Source organism: Saimiri boliviensis, chromosome 12 (assembly GCF_048565385.1).
Source record: "Saimiri boliviensis isolate mSaiBol1 chromosome 12, mSaiBol1.pri, whole genome shotgun sequence".
NCBI lineage: Eukaryota > Metazoa > Chordata > Mammalia > Primates > Cebidae > Saimiri > Saimiri boliviensis.
In genome coordinates this window covers 5,069,216-5,093,751 of record NC_133460.1, presented here as the reverse complement: position 1 = coordinate 5,093,751, position 24,536 = coordinate 5,069,216, and the positions used below count along the sequence as shown (strand labels likewise).

At 41.1% G+C, this 24,536-nt stretch overlaps 1 protein-coding gene across 1 annotated transcript in view; it reads left to right on the top strand.

Annotated features, from left to right (window-relative positions):
- The window catches only part of RBFOX1 (RNA binding fox-1 homolog 1), a 2,539,409-nt gene that overhangs the window by 1,445,333 nt on the left and 1,069,540 nt on the right, over positions 1-24,536 (top strand). Inside the window, 1 exon segment of the mRNA XM_074383161.1 lies at positions 18,711-18,758. Coding sequence (XP_074239262.1) covers positions 18,711-18,758 — 48 coding nt within the window.

The window sequence follows — 24,536 nt, the reverse complement described above, 5'->3', positions numbered from 1 at the left end:
TATATATTTTAAGTTTTATTTATATAAAATATGTTTTTTGATTATCAATATAAAAGTTTATGTATATATTTTATATTATGTATGTCATTTATATATAACACTTTCAATTTATACATTTACATATTTATCACTAAATGATTTTTTGGAACATTAGTTTTTATTGTTACCCTTGCCTTTGAGGTGCTGATAACCTCATGAAAATGTCAGTATTGTATAAAATGCCCTGTAAATAGGAGTACAAGTGAAATCACCCCCGCGGTAGCCCTTCATCCTTATCCACACAGGTGCCATAAGAAACAGTCAACTCTGGATGGGGAGGTCAAGGAAGAAGTGACAACAGCTTTGGTAAAGAGATAAGTGGGCGAACAGAGAGCAAGTGATTCAGGAGGAGGAGATGGTGAGCCAGGTTTCTGGAATATAAAGAGGCGTATGAATAAAAAGTTTGATGTGGAGCATAGAGTCTGGGAGGAACACACTAGAATATGAGTCTAGGAAGGTAGGTGGCATAGGGGCAAAAATAATTTCAAGAAATCCAATGAGTCTCATGCTTTTGTTAATTCAAAATTATATTTGGAAAATTACGGTGCCTAAGGGAGATCAATTTATTTTTATTTATTTTACCCGACATAAACTATTTTGATGCACTTGACCTGCCAGTCTCAGGGTTTAGGTCACTATCAGATTCACCTGAATAAATACAGCTTGAATATTCCTTATTCAAAATACTTGAGACCAGAAGCGCTGTGGATTTCAGATTTTTTTTCAGATTTTGAAATACTGACACATACCTAATGAGATCTCTTGGGGATGGGACCCAAGTTGAGACACGTCATTACCTTATGCTTTATACGCACATCATACACATAGCCTGATGTAATTTTATAAGTGTTTAATAATTTATGCATGAGACAGAGTTTTGAATGCATTTTGGACATTCAAATCCATCACATGGAGGTCGAGTATTGAATTTTCATCTTGTGGTGTCATCTCAGTGCTCAGTTTTGGATTTGGAGGCATTTGGATTTTAGATTTGGAGTGCTCATCCTTTAACAACAATATTACAAAGTTACTAAAACTCTAATATAGCAGATATCGAAGGATTTCTGTTATATTTGGTTTAAGTTGTTTTTGAAAAATAAAAATTGTATTTTTTGTGTATGTGGGTTTTTGAACTATGTAACATTGTGACATGCCTCAACTGAGCTGATTCACATATGCCTTTCTATTCAATTTGATCATCTGAATCTCACAAATCTGGAAGTCATAAAATAAGCCCATATATATATATATATATGCACGTCTTAATATATATACATAAATGCACATCCTTATATATATATACATATATGCACATTCTAATATATATATATATAGAGAGAGTCTGGGAGGAAATATGTATTTTATATAAATATAAAATATATATTATATATAAATATAAAATATATATTATATATATATTAGGACATGCATTTAATTTTAAAAGCTTGAAACTCTAAAGTACTCCCCTGATAACTGGTTGTGAATTGGGAGCCAGATTATATGCAGTGGTGTCAGAAAGTACAGCTGACCATGAGTACAGGGTCTAGAAGAATATTGCAATACATCTCCATCTCTTCCAGAGCACAACAAGCTGGAGTTATTTAGCAGGAGAGCAAGATATTCCACGATCTCCGAATCTTGGAGGTCCTTTCTGTACGGGGTTACAATACTGAAACTAATCATCTGTGTTTTTAAAAGTGGAGACAGTGAATTACATTTTACAGAGATTTTACCCAAAATGGTTAAAATGACAGAGTTTCTGTGCTTAAACAGATTAGCCTTTATAATTTGCAGTAGCCAACACTTAGTTTCTTAGATCATTCCTGCGATGTCATGTATGACTGAAGTATCTAAGACGTCCTTAGGGGTAGACTAAACTTCTACCACTCTCTCCTAACAAAATATCTATGTCCTGTGAATTGCGTGGGTCTGCCAGTGCAAAAGAGAAAGTAATCAAGACTTTAATGATATTATTTTTAATTGTCTTCTTGCATATAAAAATGAAATGAAAGTTTCTCAAAGGAAACCTGGCATTTGGGAAGGAGGGTGAAAAAAACAGAAATGTAATTATCCTCAACTATTTTAAGGTACATTTTTTTCTATGCTCATGTAAGAATTAAAATGAGTGTTTCAGAGAATAAGTTACTGGTAAACCGTATGGGAAAATAACATACACATTCAATTTTTCCTTTTTATTTTAATTTTCTAAAAAAACTTAGTTATTTCTCAGGTGATTTTTAAAATTCATCCTTAGAGATTGGAAGTTCAAGGGCCATATATTGAGACATACATTTATTACAGAAAAAAATATGTTTCTGATATATTAACTTTTACTTCCATGTTGTCAAACTTAGAAATATTCCAGTGGAAGAAAAACCAAGAAAATGGCTATATGTTTTCTGATGAAAGAAGGTGAGAACACATACATTTTGAACAACTTTTTTTTACACCAATTCATGTAATGTTTAGCCCTTCAGTGCCAAATGTTACACATTTAATGTTGTCTTTTTAAGAACACTCATTCCAGAGTATGAACAATTGAGAGGAAAAACAAAAGAGACTTCTCTTGGCACTTCTAATTCCATGCTGGTTTGGTTGGCGCAGGAGTTGGGGTGATGGCCACCATTTTGGTCTTGTCAGTTCCTTAAGGCTGTAGACAATAAAGGTTGCATTCCTGAAGTAAAGAGTTGGTTCCTTAATCTTCCAGAAAGAGCCACTGTTCATTTTCTACCAGAAGGCAAAATGCCAGGGTCACAGGGACAGAAAATGCTCCTTCCCAATAAACTGACAAGATGGCTAGAGTCCAAGTGAATCCTTTAAGTATCAATTTCCAAGGAGAGATGTGGCCTTACCCAGCCACCTACAAAGCTTAGCTGTTGTCCTGACCAGAGCAGCAGACATTTCTTAGAAACCGGCAGCTCATTTCTGGATACTCAGTAGGATGCGTAAGAGTGATATATATATTTTTTTCGAATCATGTGTACTAAGCTCTGTTGACCTTCAGCTGTGCTGCACCTTCTTTAATTGACATAAATGTTGGACTGCCCATGGGATGTCTTTGTGGACTATCTGATTCCTAGGAGGAAATGAAATAGTTAAAGGTTTTTTTTTGTTTGTTTGTTTGTTTGTTTGTTTGTTTGTTTTGAGTTCTTATAGTGTTAGGATCTTTATAGGAGTGGTTTAGTAGGGGTTGAGATAGACCTTCTATGAGCTTCCATTCCCAGGAAAACTTGTCCTGTTAGAAATTGCATCTTTTATTGCCAGCAGGGGTCTATTTGATTGACTGAAATAGTAATGACCTGGAGAAATTAAGACAATTTTTAGAAACATCTTATATTGAGAAAGAAGAACAGTAACTATGATAAAATTGTATAAGGTGCACAATAATAAATACACATAATAAAATTTAAAGGTTACAGGTATGCCAGGTGTTTTGACCCTTAGCTATGTGCCAGCACACTCTGCGCTTTATCTCACTTAATACTAACACCCATAGGATGATACCAGAGCTTTTAACCCCATTTTCTGAAACACGAAAACTGAGAAGCAGTTAAGTTGCTTTGCAAAGCCATGTAACTATTAAGTGGTAAAGTCCGGAGTTTAAACAGGGTAGCCTGGTTTCTTTCTTATGCATTTTGATCCACACCTAGAGGTGAAATTCACATGCAGCTTATTCAAGTTCCTCTCAGATGTCATGGTGAATTATTTTATTATCTTACTGTTTCACATATGCGTTATGCCACATTTCCTCAAGAAGTTGATCTGCTATTAAGAACTAGGCTATATTTTTAATTTTTTGTTAATTTTTTTATAGAGGCTGGGTGCAATGGCTCACATCTATAATCCCAGCACTTTGGGAGGCCAAGGCAGGTGGATTACGTGAGGTGAGGAGTTCAAGATCAACGTGGCCCATGTGGTGAAACCCCTTCTCTGCTAAAAATGCAGAAATTAGTGAGGCGTAGAGCAGGCACCTGTAATCCAAGCTACTCGGGAGGCTGAAGCAGGAGAATCGCTTGAACCCAGGAAATGGAGACTGCAGTAAGCTGCGATCAGGCCATTGCACTCCAGCCTCACTGACAGAGCGAAACTCCATCTGTAAATAAATAAATGGGCCAGGTGTGGTGGCTTACGCCTGTAATTACAGGACCTCGAGAGGGCAAGGCAGGTGGATCACTTGAGGTCAGGAGTTTAAGACCAGCCTGGCCAAGATGGGGAAACCCTATTTCTACTAAAAATAGAAAAAAATTAGCTGGGCATGGTGGCAGACGCCTATAACCCCAGCTACCTGGGACACTGAGATGTGAGAATCTCTTGGACCCGGGGGCAGGGAAGGCAGAGGTTGTAGTGAGCTGAGATGGCACCACTGCGCTCCAGCCTGGGTGATACAGCAAGACTTGGTATCAAAAAATAATAATAAAAATAAATAAATTTTTATAGAGACAATATGGGAAGTAGCTATATTTGGGATATATCAGATATAGAAAACACTGGGCAGATACTTGTGACCCTCTAGAAAGGAATAATAATAATAATAATAAGCTCCTTCTGAAAGATACAAGTTCCAGTTCCAGTTTTTTTTTTTTTTTTTCAGCTGGCCTTGAACCAGGGTATGTTCTCTGGGTATCTCTAACTAGCCCCTGTCATGTGGTAGCCCCCTTTGGGGCTAAGGCCAGGACCACAACAAGTAACATGAACAGCACAACAGCCACAAACTCAAGGTAGGCTGCGCACATGAAAATAATGACCATGGAAGGCCTCATTTCTCTTTGGAAGGGAGCTAATTGACTGCCAAGTGGCTGGCTGGCCGGATGGGCGTAAACTCACCTTTCTGCGTTTCACTTTCCCCATCTTCAGTTCAGTTGCTTAAATAGAGTGCACTAAACCTCAATTTGATAATTGCATCTTCAAAACCTTTAATGAAGGTGCCTATCAAAGTGTAAATAATTACCCAGTAATCTCGTATTTGCAAACTGCATCCTGGCTGTTTACGCGTCACCGCGGTTTGAATCAGAGGTTCAGGGCTCCCCCAACCCTCACGTTCTTGTTGACGTCAGAGGAATTTTGAGGACTGAGATGATAGCATCTTACCGCAGTTCTCCAACCCAGGCGTTTACCTGTACTCCCTCTCAGCACGGGCCTCTGTCATTTTCTTGTGCTATTTATAAATCCAAGGGAGTGCTGCTGTTTTGTTCTGGTGCTGGTGATGCAGACACTTACCCTCTTCAGAAGTTTTGCCCTGAGGTTGGGCGCAGTGGCTTACACCTGTAATCCCAGCACTTTGGGAGGTTGAGGCAGGCGGATTGGTGGAGCCCAGGAGTTCAAGACTAGGCTGAGCACCAGGGTGAAATCCCCTCTCTACTGAAAATAGAAAAATTACCCAGGCGTGGTGGCAGGTGCCTGTAATCCCAGCTACTCAGGAGGCTGAGGTGGGAGGATCACTTGAACCTGGGAGGCGGAGGTTACAGTGAGTGGAGGTCACACCTCTGTACTCCCGCCCGCAAGACAGAACAGAACTCTGTCTCAGAAACAGCAGCTAAGAACCACAACAAAGGTTTTGCCCTGAGACTTTCAGAGGCAGCCTTGTTTCTCTCAAAAGTTGCTCCCTCCTCCCTAATCTATTTCCTTCTTTAGATAATACCCACTTTAGCTGACCTGAGGCATATACCACTGGGCCCCTTAGGGCTTCTTCCAGCTTCTTCTCTCTTTATTGTTTTGACTGTGTTGCTTAATTATTCACAAGAATAATGAAATCAGTGAAAGTGCCGGGGATCACCCATTATTAGGAGGCTAAACCCCAAAATAGAACAAGAAAATAAACAGTTTGCATGGTGTCTGAGGTTGCAGCTGTGGAGAGGGCGTGTTTTAAGTGCTGGGGTCTGTGATATGGAAAGGGAAGCCAAGCCACTAGACGGGCAGATGGGGTTTCACCAGGTTGGCCAGGAGGGTCTCGTTCTGTTGACCTCGGGATCTCCACATAGTTGGATTTTGAGATACGGAAGCTTCTTGTCCTCTGATAATCACGCTCTAGAAAAGTAAGATGAAGAAAACAAAACTCACAGGTAGGAGGGATGCCAAAGAAAAGTAGGGGACTCAAATAAGTCATGATGAATAACGCAGGTTTCCTAGGCTAGTGTTTTCTCTTCTCTGCTTTGTTCTGTTTGTTTGTTTGTTTTAATTGCATTTTAGGTTTCAGGGTACGTGTGAAGAACATGCAAGATTGTTACATAGGTACACATAGCAGTGTGATGTGCTGCCTTCCTCCCCGTCACCTATATCTGGCATTTCTCCCCATGCTACCTCTCCCCACCTCCCCACCCCCCATCCCTCTCCCATTTCCCACCAACAGACCCCAGTGTGTAGTGGTCCCCTCCCTGTGTCCATGTGTTCTCATTGTTCAACACCCGCCTATGAGTGAGAACATGCGGTGTTTGATTTTCTGCTCTTGTGTCAGTTTACTGAGAATGATGGCTTCCAGGTTCATCCATGTCCCTACAAAGGACACGAACTCATCATTTTTCCCTTTGACCCAGCAATCCCTTTACTGGGTATATATCCAAAGGATTATAAATTGTTCTACTATAAGGTGCTGTGGTTTTCAGCACACCAACTTGTTAAGAGTTTGCAGCTGACATCTCGAGAAGTATTCTTCTTAAAAGCTGAGCGAAAATTATTCACCTCATGTAAAAACAAGTGTGATTTACATCTAATATGGGTAATTACTTTTACAGTTAATTAAAAGCGCTCTCATTAAACTCCCACTGTGATGCCAATGCATAGCTCTTATTTGCAAACAGACCGTTGGTTTGAGCTCACCTGGTGACACTAGACTCCTACCTGAAACGGGGATGCCTTTCTTGGTACTACATTTAATGATACTGAGCCAGCAACCCTCCAGTTACCCACTGTTTCCCCCAACACCAGCTCTGCTTGTCTACATGGCTGAATGTTTTCCTTCTTTCTTCTTCTTCTTCTTTTTTTTTTTTTTTTTTGGAGTTGGAGTCTCACTCTGTTGCCCAGGCTGTAGTGCAGTGGCATGATCTTGGCTATCAGCAACCTCTGCCTCCCATTGTTCATCTAGACATCTTTGAGTCCCCTCCGTTTCTTTGGCACCCCTACTTCCTGTGACTTATTTTGTTTTCTTCATCTTACTTTTTTTTTTTTTTTTAGAGTATGGTTATCAGAGGACAACAGTCTTTCGTATCTCAAAATCCAGCTACGCACAGATGGCTAGGTCAACAGATTGAGACCATCCTGGCCAACATGGTGATACCTCGTCTCTACCAAAAAATAAACAAAATGAGCTGGGGTTGGTGGCACACAATGGTAGTTCCAGCTACTCGGGAGGCTGAGGCAAGGGAATCACTTGAACCTGGGAGGCAGAGGTTGCTGATAGCCTGCTATTTTTAACTTGAATAATAGTTTGGTTGGGGGTGGTTTCGTAGTTGTTCTGGCTTTACAGCTTTTTCCTACCTAAGAAAATAATTACTGTCAAAGGAAACATCCCCTAAGCCCCCTGAAAATTCCGCCAAACGTTTACAAAGTCAGCAGCTCTGCCTTGCAAACTACCCAACTACGGTAAACTTTATTCTCGTGGTTAAATTAATTTGTGTTGAGATTTTACTTAGTTTACATGCATTATTTGCTGTTTGTATGATCACAGGTGAAGTAGCTCTTACTTCCTCAGTCATCTTCACATTTAAGTTGAAACCTTAGACTTTTCAAAATATTCTGTGCCTTGAAACAGATGTCTGCCACACCAAACCTTCTTAAACACATACTAATAAAATGTTTCCTCAAATGATCACATTCCTAGTAAGTAGTTAGGGCTTAGTAATTAAAACAGACAGTCATTTGAGACTTAAATTTTGACGGCACAGAAAGATTGAGAAAATTTAGCAAAGCTTTATGGACCTGATGAATTGGATTCTCTTAGACAGGGCTCTGTGCTTTTGGTTTTTTTGCAAAGTTATTTGCTCCCATCTGCTGGCCATATGGGATATTGCAGGTGCTGAGCAAATTTGTGAAAGGAAAAGTTAGCAAGTGAATAAAATGTATCCCTGCAAACATTTTATACTATTCTCCATGTATTCAAGTGACCTTATTTGAATCTTGTTTTTTTTTGTGGGAGGTTAAGCGAACATAGACTTTGAGGACTTCTGCTGAAAGGCAAGTATGATTTCATATTTTTTACCAACTTGGGTTGTAAGACAACAGAATTACCCCTTTTTGAAAGCTGGAACGCACTCATTATCTTTAATAAGACAATTAACTTTAGAACATTCATTTAAATATTCAAATTCAAGCACAGTATATTGAATAGGAGAAAGTATAAAATAGATAGCTGGTGGACCAGACGGATTTTAACATCCCTTATGCCATTAACTATCAGAGTGGTGGGAAGCCAGTTCCCTACACTCTGAAACTCACATTTTTCACCTGTAAAATGGAAACATCAGGGCAAAAGGATCCCTAAGGCTTAAGCTTACCCTAAAAATCTGAGTCTTTGTGAAGGTTAAAAAAAAATAATAGTAAGGCCGAGCATGGTGGCTCATGCCTATAATCCCAGCACTTTGGGAGGCCAAGGCAGGTGGATCACCTGAGGTCAGGAGTTCAAGACCAGCCTGACCATCATGGGGAAACCCCATCTGTACTAACAATACAAAAATTCGCCAGACATGGCAGCATGCACCTGTAATCCCAGCTACCAGGTAGGCTGAGGCAGCAAATAGCTTGAACCCGGGAAGCAGAGGTTGCAATGACCCAAGATCGTGCCACTGCACTGCAGCCTGGGCAACAGAGTGAGACTCCATCTCAAATAATAATAATAGAGGTGGCAGAAAATCACCAGTAAGTCTTAGCATCTAAGCTTATATTCATTGACATGTTTCAAATTAGAAGCAATTTTTTTTCATGATCACCATTCTAACTGGTGTGTATATGTTTAGGATCTAGGGGAGGGACAGCAGGGGATGGGGAGGTGGGGGAGGGCTGACATGGGGAGAAATGTCAGATGTAGGTAACAGGGGAGATGGAGGCAGCAAACCACCTTGACATGTATGTACCTATGCAACAATCCTGCATGATCTGCGCATGTATGCCAGAACCTCAAGTACAATAACAAAATAAAGAATAAATAAACTAGAAGCAGTTGTTATTTTCAGAGCAATAGCGAATGTAAGCATCCATCCTATCAGAAAGCTTGGCTTTGCAAAGGAGACTGTTTGTAATATTGAGTCAGGATTTAAAATGCACTTTGAATTCTTTTTGGGGTGTGATGTTGCAGTGAGACTTGTCTTCATATGATAAACTATTCTGCCATAACGTTCATTTTCTGTTTAAAAAGGAAGAGCAAAACCATCTTCTGCAGTAGTCATCATTTCCTTAGTTAATCATAAGCCTATTTGGATTTGTCAGGTGAACCTTTGGCTCTGTCTCCCCACACTCCTGAGAGACGGCCTAAGCTCTCCAGTATTTCCTATAAAAAGCTCTCTGGGAGTTTGTATTTCAGTCCAGGAGAACAATGCTTTGCCCAGAATATATGATCCTTACTTAGCGTCTCACGTCAAATATAAGCGCCGTGGTGTTATCTTTCCATGGCTCTTCCAGAATGGATGACTACAATCATCAGTTTAGAGGTTTTCAGGGGCTGCACGTGAAACCACCTGGGCCCCTGCGCATAGCAGCCAGTGATTCCCCTGGGATTTCTTCTAAAGGAGCTTTTCTTGTCTCCCAGAGCTCAGACTAACTGGAGGTTGTCTCCAGACCACAGTTAGGTTTTTCCAGTGTTAAGGAGCTAAGTGTCATGGAAGAGACATCAGCGCAAGGAGCTCATTGATCCACTGCAGTTATTTTCTGTGACTTCTGAAGCAAATCATCACAACCTAGGTGGTTTAAAACAACCCAGATATATTGTCTGACATCTCGCTATGGAGGCTGTGAGTGCAAGTTCAAAGTGTGAGTAGGGCGACTCTGGGGAGAGTTCTTTCTTGTCTGTTTCAGTGTCTGGTAGCTGGGTGTCCCATGGCTTATAGCAATATCTCTCTAATCCCTGCCTGTCTTCACGTGGCTTTCTCTTCTCTTGTGTCTCTTAAAAGGGTCCTTTTTATTGGATTTACAACCTATCCAAGTAATACAGGATTTTCTCTTTCTGAGATCCTTAATTACGTCTGCCAACATTCCATTTCCAAACAAGGTCGTATTGGCAGGCACTAGGGGTTAGTCGGCTTGAGCATATCTCTTGGGGGACTACTGTTGAATCTGGTACTGACTGCTCCCTTCTAAATACTCCGAGGTCTTCGGAGGCTCATTGGTCAGTGTTCCTCTCTGCCTGTTGTCAGGAACCTTTAACTGCTGGATCCTTCAGAGGTGGGAATGATGCTGGTACGGGATCCAGGATGCTGGCATCCCAGCATCATGGCCACGAATAACCCTAACCTACAAAAATTATCAAAAACAACCAACACTCCAAGTGTAGAAGAAAAGACATCTCTCTCGGGAGAGAGAGAACTGCTTCTGAAAAGAACGGACACACGAGTGCTTTGGTGTCTAAAAGCTCAAATAACTGAGAGGCCTTGGAAGAGAAAACTTTAAAAATAGAAATGTTTTTAAGTTCTCAATGCTTCACTCAGAACTAGGTTTCACAAAGCCTCTTGGAAGGTGTCATCAAGGAGAGATGACTTTTATTGATAACTTGCCATATGCTGCGACCCTGGCATATCCTGGATACGCCTGGCAACAAATGGTGATTGTTATGATCCTGCTCTTACAGATTGGGAAACTGAGGCTAGGCAACGTCAGGCTCTTTGTGCAGGGTTCCGAAACTGTGTGGTTGAGTCCAGCAGGATAAACCCTAGCAGTGAGATTCTGCTGTCTGCGCACAATCCCGTCTGTCTCCGGCAACCGAGTCTCCGCTGTTCAGGGGGGTTTCCCATCTACAAAAAGTAGAAGGGCTGGCTTCTGTCGGGAAATTGATTGCTTGGTGATGAGTACACGGCTCGAAATTCATACTTAACACTAAAGTAGTTGAGCTGTTTTCCAAGCGAAGTCATCGAGTGGGGCTGAAGTACTTACTTGACGACTCTGGTTCAGAAAAGGTCAGGTCGGAACCCATCCAGAGACACCACTCTAGGCAGAGCGATCCGAACAATAATTTGTTCCTGCCAAAGTGACATTTTTCCAATTTGAGTCCAGCATTGTTCAGAAGCAAATGCAGTCCCCTGGGGCATCTCCTGCATAGATCTGCAGAGGATGAGAAACCAAGAATATCATCTAAATAAAAAAATCCAGCATGGGTTTAGTAAATTAATCCTGACAAGAATAAATTGAATAATGTTAGGGAAATGGCAAGAACTCTGATTCTACTAGATGGCTTTTTTCTGTCGCTTGCATGGGTCCTCAGTGGCAGATTAAGAACAGAGATCTGCCTTTGGTTTATTTATTTTGCTAGTTTGTTGATTAACACCTACCACTTCTGTGTGGGTAAATCTAAATCGGTTATAGACTCTTCCTGGCAAAACTAACATATTTCCGATGGAAGAGAGAAAGGAAATGCTTATTTCACCTGGTTGGAATGGGCAAAAGCAGACAGCCGCTTTTTCTCACTTTGTTTCTCTATGGTATTTTCTAGGTTTAAAAGTAATCTATGATTTTCATCACTCTCATATTGAGTTAATCCCTGGTTTCTATTTAGGTTTCTTAGCAGACACATTCAAGGAGAGTTTTTAACGAGAGATAGGGGTATTTTTCCTGACTCATTGTACAAAGTCAATCAGAGACCTCAGCCATTAAATCAGGAGAGAGGGTGTGAACAAGAAGATCCCACATGTAGACACCATTCTACCTCCTAGGACTGGGCCTTACAAGTCATCTGGGAACCTTGTCTTAGTCAGCCTGCTCTAACAAATGACCATAGACTAGACCCAGTTACTTTCTCATAGTTCTGGTGGCTGGATGTTCAAGATCAAAGTGCCAGCAGGGTCATGTTTTGCTGAGGGCCCTCTTCCTGGCTTGAAGACACTCACCTTCTCACTGGGTCCTTGTATAGGCATTCCTAGGCTTGTGCCAGGAGAGAGAGAGAGAGAATGAATGAATGAATGAATGAGCTCTCTGCTGTCTCCTCGTAAGAAGATACTAATTTCTTTTATTTCTTTTTTTCTCTCTCTTTCTTTCTTTCTTTCTTTCTTTCTTTCTTTCTTTCTTTCTTTCTTTTTTGAGATATGGTGTTGCTCTGCTGCCAAGGCTTGAATGCCATGACATGATCTTGGCTCCCTGCTCCCTCTGCCTCCTGGGTTCAGATGATTCTCCTGCCTCAGCCTTCTGAGTAGCTAAAATTATAGGTGCCCACCACCATACTTGGTTCATTTTTTTTTTTTGTATTATATTGAAATCCTGTGGGGTTTCACCATGTTGGCTAGGCTGCTCCTGACCTCAATTGAGCTACCTGCCTCAGCCTCCCAAAGTGATGGGATTACAGGTGTCAGCCAGCATGCCCAGCCAAGGACACTAATTCTTATGACTTCATTTAACTCTAATTACTTCCTTAGAGGCTCCATCTCCACATACAGCCACACAGAGGGTCAGAGCTATGACATGTGAATTTTAGGGGCTGGGGGACACACACATTCAGTCCATAGTACTTTAGAAATGTGGATTCTGAGTTGATGTCCGTGGGGCGAGGTGTGAAGTGTTGGCATTTGTTTTTAAAAGGTGGGATTTTGCTCTGTAGCCAGGCTGGAGTGCAGTGGTACAGTCCGATCTGACTGTAGCCTTGACTTCTGTGGATAAGTAATCCCCTTCTCTTTGTTTTGAGACAGTCTTGCTCTGTTGCCCATGCTGGAGTGCAGTGGTGCAATTTCAGCTTACTGCAACATCAGCCTACCGGGTTCAATTGATTCTTGTGCCTCAGCCTCTTGAGTAGCTGGAATTACAGATGCCCACTACCACACCCAGCTAATTTTTGTATTTTTAGTAGAGACAGGGTTTCACCCTGTTGTCTAGACCAATCTCAAACTCCTGGCCTCAGGATCCACCCGCCTTGGCCTCCCAAAGTGCTGGGATTACAGGCGTGAGCCACTGCATCCGACCTCAAGTGATCCTTCTATTTCAGCTTCCCAAGTAGCTGGGACCACAGGCTCTCACCACTCACCCAGTTAATTTTTTTCTTTCTCTATTATTATTATTTTTTTTTTGTAGAGACAGCATCTCCTTAAGTTTTCCAGGCTGGTCTTGATCTCCTGGACTCAAGTAATCCTCTAGACTCGGCCTCTCAAAGTGCTGGGATTACATGCATGGTGCATTTTAGTCCGCTCCCCATGGTCATCGTAGTTGCTGGGGGTGAAGACTGCACATTGACTAGCAAGTTCCTGACACTCCCCCTAGGCGCAGATGAGGGAAACTTGCTGAAGACTGCATGGTCATTAAACAGTGGTACCCTGCTTTTAGGCACAAGAGTCTCATGCCAGGAGTGGAGTTACCCACAACCCTGTCCAGCCACCCTTCAGCCTGCATTCCACAGCCGCATGTAGCTTACATCGAGGGTTTAATAGCACACGTCGATGGGCCCTCGCCCTTTGAATTTTGGATTCAGTAAGTCGGGACTCTTCGCTGCAAACCTAACATTTTTCACTTGAGGAGAGAAAGGAGGTGAATCTATCATCTGATCAGAATGGACAGAAGCAGACAGAGAGCTGCTTTTTCTCACCTCGTTTCTCGGGGTCATTTCCCATGGAAAATAAAGCCTGATAATGTGAATTTTTTTTCCTTGCTTATTTGTTTAAAGTGACGGAAGGTATGTGCTTTTATCATGTACAACATGCTGTTTGGAATATGTGTACGTTGTGGAATGGCCAAGTGGAGCTAATATCATATACATTACCTCACATCATCTTTTTGTGTGTGTGTGATTAGAACACATAAAATATTTCTTTTTTCTTTTTTTTGAGATGAGTCTCTATATATATAGTGGAATACTATATAATATATAAAGAATATATATACTATATATATTTATAGTATATATACTATATATACTATATATATTTATATATACATATACTATATATACTATATATTTATAGTATATATATACTATATATACTATATATATTTATAGTATATATACACTATATATATTCTTTATATATTATATATATAATATATTATAAATATATATATAGTATTCCACTATATATATATAAGGAATATATATTATATATATATATATAAAGAATATATATTATATATATTTTATATATATATAGTGGAATACTATATATATAATATATAAAGAATACTATATTGTATATAGTATGAAATGCTATATAATATATGTAGTATTCCATTGTATTGTATTCTATTGTATTCCATGGTATAATACTATATACCATTATATAGTATTATATATGGTATTCTATATATATAAAGTATTCTGATATGCCACACTGTCTTTATCCACTTGTTGATTGATGGGCATTTGGGCTGGTTCTGTATTTTTGCGATTGTGAATTGTGCTGCTATAAACATGTAGGATATTCAGTTTGATTCCATGTCTTGGCTATCATGCACAATGCTGCAATGAAGAAGGGGGTGCAGAGATCTCTTTGACATATGTGTTTCATTTATTTTGGGTAAATATCCAGCAGTGGGATCACTGGATCATAGAGTAGATTTAGTTTTAAGTTTTTGAGGAAACTTCATACCGTTTTCCGCAATAGCTGTAAGAATATGCATATGTAACAGCAGCTAATACTACTGGTCAGAGAGTCTCCCTTTGAGAAGCATGGCTATTCTGCTTCTGCTTCTGTTTTTGCTGTGAATAACCCCTCCTCCCTATAGCACAGAAAAGAGCGAAACCTGTGGCCTAAATTATGTTGGCTAACCCAACTACCTTGAGGAAACTATAGTTACCTGGAGGGAAGGAAAAGCACCTGGTTAGGGACCAGTTACACAGACTTAAGCTCCCTCACTGTGTTATTCAGGGTGACTTACTTGATGGCTAATCACAACTGTCATACCACAGAGTGACTAAGGAATACCCACCTTGTTTGATTGTTGGTAATTTAGAAGCAATAAGAAAAACACCCAGTACAGTTCCTGGCGCCAAAGTGATATTATCTTTACTCACTGTTCAGTCCAACTTTACTGATAAGAGAACAGTCTGTTCTAAATAAAACAAAATATTTGCTATATGAATCTTCACCTGATGATATGGTCTCCTTTCACTCCATTCTGGATTCAAAGGAATCTAGAATTTGCTGTGTTGACTAATAAACCACTGTGGTGATGGCTTCTTGTATTAACCTTTTCTAATGGTGTATTGACAGAGAAAACCCCATTACTTCTTGGTGAGAAAATAAACATTTCTATAGACATAACCAATATGGAGCCCCTAATGTCTGCAGCCCCCTATGCCACCCTGCACATCCACACCTTCCCTGCCTACATGGAGAGCACGCCCAGGCTGGAGACCTTGGCATGGCCCCTGACCGCCATCTTTCTCTCCCACGCTACGTCCTGTCTGTGAAGACGTCCCATTGATTATGTCTGGTCTCTGGCTATTTCTCTTCCCCTCCCCTGACACACTGTCATCCAGACACCGTCATCGCACACCTGGATTCCTGTAGGAGCTCCCATACTGGTCTACTTCCTTACATTTGTAACCCCTGACTGCCTATTGTGTTAAAATAGATGTCAGATCATGCCTGTCCTCTCTTCAACTGCCTGAGTGAAGTACACAAGTGCTGATGAGAATGTGGACAGATTGGAACCCTTGCACACTTTTAGTGGAAATATAAAATGGTGCAGCTGCTATGGAAAACAGTTGGGTGGTTTCTCAAAAAATTAAACATTGAATTACCATAGAGTTTGGCAGTCACTTCTGGGCATACACGCAGAAGAATTGAAAGCAGGGACTTGAATAGATACTTATACTCCCATGTTCATAGCAGGATCATTCACAATAGCCCAAAGGTGGAAACAGCCCAAATCTCCATCCACAGATGGTGCTTATGAATGGATAAACAAAATGTGGTCTGTCCATGCAAGGAAATGTTATTCAGCCTTAATAAGAATGAAATTCCACACATGCTACCACATGGATGAACCTTGAAGGCATTATGCTAAGTGAAATAAACCAGGAACAGAAGGACAAATTTTGTATGATTTCACTTACACGAGTGTTATGACCTCAATTGTATATCTGTAAAATTCATATACTGAAGTCCTAACCCCCGATGTGACTATGTATGCCTTTAGAGAGGTAATTAATGTTAAATGATGTCATAAGGGGAGGGTCTTACTCTAATAGGATTGGTGGCCTTTTAAGAAAAGAAAGATAGCCTGGCACGTGGTGGCTCACACCTGTAATCCCAGCACTTAGGGAGGCTGAGGCGGGTGGATCACCTGAGGTCAGGAGTTTGAGACCAGCCTGGCCAACATAGTGAAACCTCATCTCTACTAAAAATATTTAAAATTAGCTGTGTATAGTGTCGGGCACCTGTAATCCAGCTTCTAGAGAGGCTGAGGCAGGAGAATTGCTTGAACCTGGGAGGTAGAGGTTGTGGTGAGCCAAGATCACACCATTGCCCTCCAGCCTGGGTAACAAGAGTAAAACTCCATCTTGGGGAAAAAATAAAAAAGAAAGAAAAGAAGAGATATATCATGAGTTTGTCTCCCTCTCGCTCTCTGAGAAGGTGTGAGGCACAATGAGAAGGAGGCATCTACAAACCAAGAAGAGAGGCCTCACCAGGAACCCCGACAGAGCCTTGACCTTGAAATTCCAGCCCTCAGAATTCTGAGAAAATGAGTTTTAGTTGTTGAAGCCACCTGCTCTGTAATATTTTTATGGCATTCCTAGCAGACTTATACAATAAGGAGTCTAGAGTAAAGAAATCCATGCAGACAGAAAGCAGAAGGTGGTTTTGGGGGGCTCTGGGAGGGGAAAGTGAGGACTGTGTGTTTAATGGGTAGAGGTGAAAAAATGAAAAAATTCTAGAAATGGAGGGTAATGATGGTTATCCAACAATGTGAATGGATAATGCTACAGAACTGTGTACTTACAGTAGTAAAATTGTTAATGATATGTGTATTTTATCACAGTAAGAAAAACTCTTGAGTGTTTTCTCACTGCTCTCAAAAGTAAACATCTTCCTGTGATACCATTCCCTTTTATTTTTCTCTTTTATTTTCCTGTAGCCACAGTGGCTTTCTTCCTCTTGCTTCACTTGTGTCCAACACATTTCCCCCTTGGGGCTTTGAACTAGCTCTTTCTTTGTCTAGGATGTTCTTCCCTAGTGAGCTACTTGGCTCATCCCCCTAACTCCCTTCAAGCCTTTGCTTAGTTACCACTTAAAAAAAAAAAGTCAACATCTTATTCCCCTACTGTCAGCATTTCACATCTCCTTCTCCTTGCCTTATTTTTCTTCATAGTACATATTCTTTTTGGAATACCATTAATTGATATGTATTATTTAATGCTTATCTTGTCTGGAAGAATGTAAGCATCGCCAGAATGGGCCTGCCATGTGTCTTGTATATTGTTGATTCTTCCTTGCCTGGAGGAAGTTCTAGCAGCCAACAGATGCTAAAGAAGTATCTTTTGTATGAATAAATTAATGCCACAATGGCTCGTGTGACTGTGTCTGCCATTCCGTCTAATTAGTGAGTTCCCTGAGGGTAGGAATTATGTTTGTTTCACCTTTTCATACCAGGACAACAAGAAAAAAATGCAGAAATAAGTAGGTGTGTGATAAATATGAATGAGTGGATGGGGGAAAGCGTAGATGGATAGGTGAATGAATGGATGGATGAAGGATGGATGGATGGATGGATAGATGGTTGGATGGGTGGGTAGAAGGAAGAATGGAGGGTAGATAAAGGAAGGAAGGATATATAGATGAGTGGATAGAGGATGGATAGACGAATGGGTGAGTTGGTAGATGGATAGATGGATGGATGGATGGATGGATGGGGAAGGATGCAGGGTTGATGGATGATTTGATGGATGGGGATGGCTGGGTGGATGGCTGGCTGGATGAATGAAGAGACAGATGAATGGGGTGGATGGGCAGGTGGATGATGGTTAGATAGAGGATAGATGAAGGATGAATGGATGGAGGATGGATGGGTGGTTGAATGGGTAGATGGGTGGATGCATAGGGGAAGGATGTAGGATGAGTGGATGATTAGGTGAATGGGCATGGCTGGCTGGGTGGATGGATAAAGGATGGATGGTTGGATGGTTAAAAAGATAAAAAATAGTTGTCGATAGTTTGTGTTGAAGTGAAAGAGATCTGGCTATCCTAAATTTTGAATGGGAGAGATATTAAATTAAAGGCAGTCTCTGCTGATGTGAACAATTTTATGGGGAGGGGCAGATTATTTTATGAGTCATCAGTTTGCCTTTGATATGGCCTCTGATCCATAGTCTTTGCCTACACCCCCCCATCTGCATGTAATAAAACTTACTTATGACATCCATATGTCTCTAATGCCAACACCGCAGCATATACCTCTAAAAAGCACTATAAAGAGCAATGACTTGAGAAAGAACTGTTAGGGGCATGAGCTCTTTATTATTTTAAAGGGCATCTCAACAACACCACTGAATGTTCTCTGACCATATGTTTGACTCCTGTCCTTTTCCTCACTGTTTCTGTCTTCTCTTTTCTTCTCAGGATATCAAAGCAGACTGCAATACCTGCGTGGAAATAGAAGACAGAAAGGTAAGTCAGTATTTCTCATCTTTTGGCTTCAAACAAAACAAGAACTCTGTGAATTCAACCCAATTGTTTAAGGCAAGTGTCTCTGGATGATGGTTTGTAGGTGATTCATAGGCGATTCCACAAGGGCTATTGCATTTTTGAAGACAATCAGACTTAAAAATACTTGTCATTTTACTCCTTTACAATCTCTATTAGTTCTGATGGCTTCATGAAGAGCACATGATGTAATTTTTACAAAAATTGTGGTGCTGATTTCTGTTTCAGTTGTACCCTTCTTTTCAGAAAAATACTTTATCTGTTAACTCTTGTCACATTGAAGTTGAATATTGATGTTGGTGTTTATTATGTATATTGTATGTATAATTATTATTATGTACATTATAGAATATATAATATTGAGCTTCCTAGGGTGTGTTCCTATATATCTGATTCATACACTTGGAAAAAGAGCTCCCGGCTGGGTATGGTGGCTCACATCTGTAATCTCAGCACTTTGGGAGGTTGAGGCGGGTGGATCACCTTGAGGTCAGGAGTTTGAGACCAGCCTGGCCAACATGGTGAAACACCATCTCTAGTAAAAATAAAAAATTAGCCAGGAGTGGTGGTGTGCACCTGTTGCCTCAGCTCTCAGGAAGGTAAGGCAGGAGCATCATTTGAACCTGGAAGGTGGAGATTGCAGTGAACCGAGATTGTGCCACTGCACTGCAACCTGGGTGATAGAACGACATTCTGTCTCAAAAAATAAAAAAAAGAAAAAAAAGAAAAGAAAAAGAACTCACCCTCACTTTCCATCACAACACATTCATATGAGCAACAGCTTCCTATTTGAGATTAAGGGGAAGGGGACAAGGTTATTTTCTACATAGGTAGAGTCCCCTCACCAATTTATCTTATTTGCTACACTTAGTGTTGATCCCCTCAGGAAAAGCAACTGTTAGACAATTGTTCCTTAATATTTTCACAGTCTCTTTTTATTGACAAGGCTTCACAGTCATTTCTGCAGCGAAGTACACCCAAGGAGTTCAAATTTTACCCTCTACACCTTGGATACAAAGAAGTCAAATAAGCGAATTGAGAATACATACCTCCTGGCTACTTTTGTCATTGTTCGCAAGTTTGAAAGATGTTTCTCTTTTCCAGTGTACCATTATTGTCAAATGGGTTATTATTTCAAGCAGAGGTTTCAGCTCTGATTTTATGATGGCTTGGGCATGTCTGCTGATTAGTAAGGTGGTGGAGGACTTCTCAAAACAAAAATTTGCTTTTAAATAAAAAGCGGTTGCCACACATTATTTCAGGGAGTGTTAATTTCCTCACTTTGAGAAGAATAATGATCCAGTAGTTTCAATTTAAACTGCATGACCCCAGCTTACAGTTGTGTGTGACTCATTTGCAGGCAAAGGAATGTCATGTTTTCATTCACAATGTGTTTGCGTGCTGGTATATGCATGTGTGTATTTTGTGAGTTGGACAGATGAAATTGCTGCTTAGGTGAAGCGTGTGTCCAAAATCTTTCACCAATGTTCTACCCAGCCCAGTCATTGTGCTCATGTCACAGTGTTCAGAAAGCAGGTTCCACAACCTGCTTCCAAAGGTTGTTTGTGCTTCCCTTGGACTTGTATGGAATTCGTACACATGTTTCCATCCGGTGTCTTTATAAAACATTTAATTGCTAATCGTGCTTGAAAGATCCCATAGGAACTGATGCTGTTAGAATAATCTGAGCTCCATCACAAACAAGATAAATAAGCAGCCAGGGAAAGCTCTGGGCAAGGAGAGCCACCCAAGCTCTGCTCCACCTACACAACTTGCCTTTGGTTAAGACGTCATGATGACAGCTTCCCAGGTCTGTGGCTACTTTGTGATGCATCTTGGTGGGAAAAAGTCATTAATGGTCCTATCGCGCATGTGCGATTTCTGCTCTTTTTTCAAGAAAGGGGAAAATAGACACGGTTGTAGTTTTTTAAAAATTAGATTGAGTCATAAATATCAAATGAAGCCTTGTTTCTGATGAGTTTTCCAATTGTTTTTTAAAGTTGACCTCATATGACTGATAAATTTCCAGTTTGTTGCAGTTAATCGGTAATGAACAAGAAAAAATAATGCCCAGTTAAAATTTGCACTGTTGTAATCTCTATGGACGTTTTATTCTTTCTGTTCAATAAGGGAACTTCCCTCCCTCCTCCCTTCCCCTCTTCCCCCCTTCCCCCTCCCCCTGTCTCCCCTCCCTCCTCCCACTTCCCCGTCCTCCTCCTCCCCCCTCCTCCCCCTCTCCCCATCTCGCTCACTTCCTCCCTCTCTCCCTCTTTTCTTCCTTCCCTATTTCCCTCCTCCTTTTCTTCCCTGTTTATCTCCTTCCTTCTTACCTCCTTCCTTCCTTCAAATTCCCAGTAATATCATGAATGTTATACTCAGGTTGTAGTTTCTCTGTTTCTAACCACTGTTAAGAAGAGGTTGTGGGTTAAGATTTTAGGAGGTAGCCTTGTGTCTTGGAGACATTTCCCTTAATGGAAAAGTCAAGAAGCAAACGCTAATCATCCCAGAGGGGCAACGTGCCCCTCTCCTCCAGCAGAAGAGCTCCCTCCCCTGCCCCTCTGCACAGTGATATGGCATGAGGCCACACAGGGACACGGTGGTGGCCACAGCAGCTGAAGTGATTGCCATCGGGTTCTGGGAGTGCCCTTTGGTACCTCTGCCATGCTGATGTGTAGTTATGAAATTTCGCCACTGGAGTGATGACACTTGGCCCACACGTGTGTGCGTGTCTCTCTCCATTTAATCCGAATGCTTCTGGCAAAATCAGTAATTTGATAAAGTGAAATTGAAGTGACAAGAGATGGCAGAGGCGGCAAAATCATAAGTAAACTTGTCTCTGAAGCGGCAGCCACTAGACCCATGTGGATTTCTGTGACCGTTGAGAGCTCTGAAAGAGAACTGGCAGTGTTTTCTTTAGAGTTCCTTTTTTTAGTTAAGAAAATTTCACAGAACCCCTTTAGGAGGAGATGGCTTTCCAAGAATAACTTTATTTTTTATTATTTTTTATTTTTCACCTCCCCTGTCTTTCTGTTTACTTCGATTCCAATATCCCATGTATATGGATGTATCTGTGTACCTCCGACTACCTATGTATATTGTTTAATATCTTCTTGATAGAAGAGTTTTAGAAAGGACAGGATCTTAGGTTTTCCATAGAGTCCTACAGGGCCTCTCCAATTTTTCCCTCTTTCCCATTCTCTTCCATTCAGTGGGGCCATTTACCTTGAGAGGAACGATTTTCCCACTGAATCTTAGACCAGATATCATAATAGAAGATAAATGGTGAATTTCAAGAGTCGAAGAGAGCCCTCATCTTAATGAAGAGCAATAACATGGTTCTTCATCTGCACACAGTCTGGGCTCGATCTGAGACTCTTCGTAGGATGAAAGAAATTTCCCCTCTCCTGTTTTTCTGTCCCTGCCCATCCCCGGAAGCTTTTTTTCTCTCAGACTGACAGAAAACTAATTGTCATTTGGAAAACCTTGCCTGGCTGTTCATGGGGAAATGCATAATGTGTATTGGAGTGTGGTTTTAAGTTTTTCTTTTGCTTCCAAGCCTGCCAATTAGCAGAGCCCTTATGAATGTACCTCTGCTTGGACAGGTTCCTGGCCATTTCTTAAACTATCTCAGAGGGTGTTCTGGGGAGATCTTAAGGGCTGGTGGAGTTTTTTACCCTTAAATGGAAGCAGGAGCACAGGGGTTTTGTTTGTTTTTTTCCTCCTGCAGGTGAACGTCGCGGAGCTAATGTAGATTTAGCAAAGGTGACAGGAGGTAACCTATCACTCGGAGTGGCTGTATGGCCTCACTAAACCCCATGCATTTGACATTTACAGTACTCGTGTTTCTGCCGGGGCACTGAGGCATTTAAATTCATTTTTATTGTGGTGTGAAATCCATCTGAATTTCAATACTATTATGAAGACTGAGATTCAGGTGATGAGAGGAGAGGCTGATGGACTGGTCAGGGGGAGAATCTGTCAGGAGGAGGCCAGAGCCCATTTGTCAAAGGCTATAAACACAGGCAGAGCTTCCTCTTCTTGCTTATCGCTTGGCCTGGTGCAGCTAAACAGCTTCAGATCTGCTATAAAATTGCATGAAAGGAGTTTGAGTGGTTTTCCAAGTTATGGCGACTTTCAGATTGGGTCCAATTGAAGCTGTGATTGGGAGATAGAAGCTTTCCTGCTGTGGTTAACACTGAGAGTTCTGAAATCTTTTTACAATTCTTCTTCCAGATCAGATGTCTTAAGTATCTCTGAATACTTAAAATGGCTGTGGGGTGGAAGCGCCATCATTTTCCACGTTTTACAGGTAAAATAAAGGAAGCTCAGGCATATTAAGTGACTTCCCTGGGATCACTCAAGCATGAGGCCAGGATTTAAGCTCAGAGATTCTTACTCCAGAGTCTGTGCTCTTAGTTCCAATGCTACCCTGCCTTGCAAAACAAAAAACAAACAAAACTAAAACAAAAAAACTACACACACACACACACACACACACACACACACACACACACACTACATTTGTAGTGTATGAGAATTATACTTCCCAGTTGATGGATTTGTGCCTGGACTGGTGCCTTCATTCATTGCCAAGTAAATGAATATGGGGCAGGCTTTCAACTCCCACATTGCAGTTCTAGCTGGCTCACAGTGGGGATTCTTCATAGTCTTCACAAGCCTGCCCCTCTGGGAAGTAGCTGGCACCCAACAAGGGGGAAGACAGAGGTCTTTTGGCTTTGAGGATGAGAGATAGTAGCACCAGAACTGGAGTTCTGACCTCCGTTTTCAAAGACCTAATTTGGTTCCTAGCTTTGGCAATTTCAGCAGAGTAGATAGCAGGATTAGAAATTGTTACTTGAGTATTAGGGAAATAGCAAATGATTGCTGGGCTTAATACCTAGGCCAGGCATCCCCAAACTACGGCCCACGGGCCACATGCAGCCCCCTGAGGCCATTTATCCGGCCCCCCACCACACTTCAGGAAGGGGCACCTCTTTCATTGGTGGTCAGTGAGAGGAGCACAGTATGTGGCGGCCCTCCAGCGGTCTGAGGGACAGTGAACTTGCCCCCTGTGTAAAAAGTTTAGGGACGCCTGACCTAGGCGGTAGGTTGATAGGGGCAGCGAGCCCCTATGGCACACAATTACCTATATAACAAACCTGCACATCCTGCACTTGAACCCCAGAACTAAAAATAAACATAAAAAAGAAATTCTTGCTTAAACCATGAGTCAACATAGTTAATGGTTAACAGCTCAGACACATTAAGTGACTTGCCCATGACCATTCAAGTTGTATCATGAGGCCAGGATTTGAGCTCAGAGATTCTTTCTCGAGAGTCTGCACATAGGCTTTGGAGCTTGAAATGGTTTCAGTCCCAGCCCTCGAAAATAGCAGCTCTGTGACCTTAAGAAGCTTTCTTACCCTATATCTGTCTCCATCTGCTTATCTGTAAATGGGGGGTGATAAAATCTACTTGAAATATTGGTTCTAGGAATTCATAGGATAGTACTACAAATCAGTTTATATATTACCTGGCACAAAATAAGAACTCGATTAACTGTAGCCACTGTTATTTTTATTTTTGCTCATATCCACACCTACAGGCATACCATGTCATTTATAATTACATTTATTTTATAAAATGAAGCCCCAGATAGTCTTAGGGGATTTCAGGGGAATAGGCAACCAATGGAAACTAGGAGACCTTGGAAATGTTTTACAGAGGAAGAGATCCTTGGTG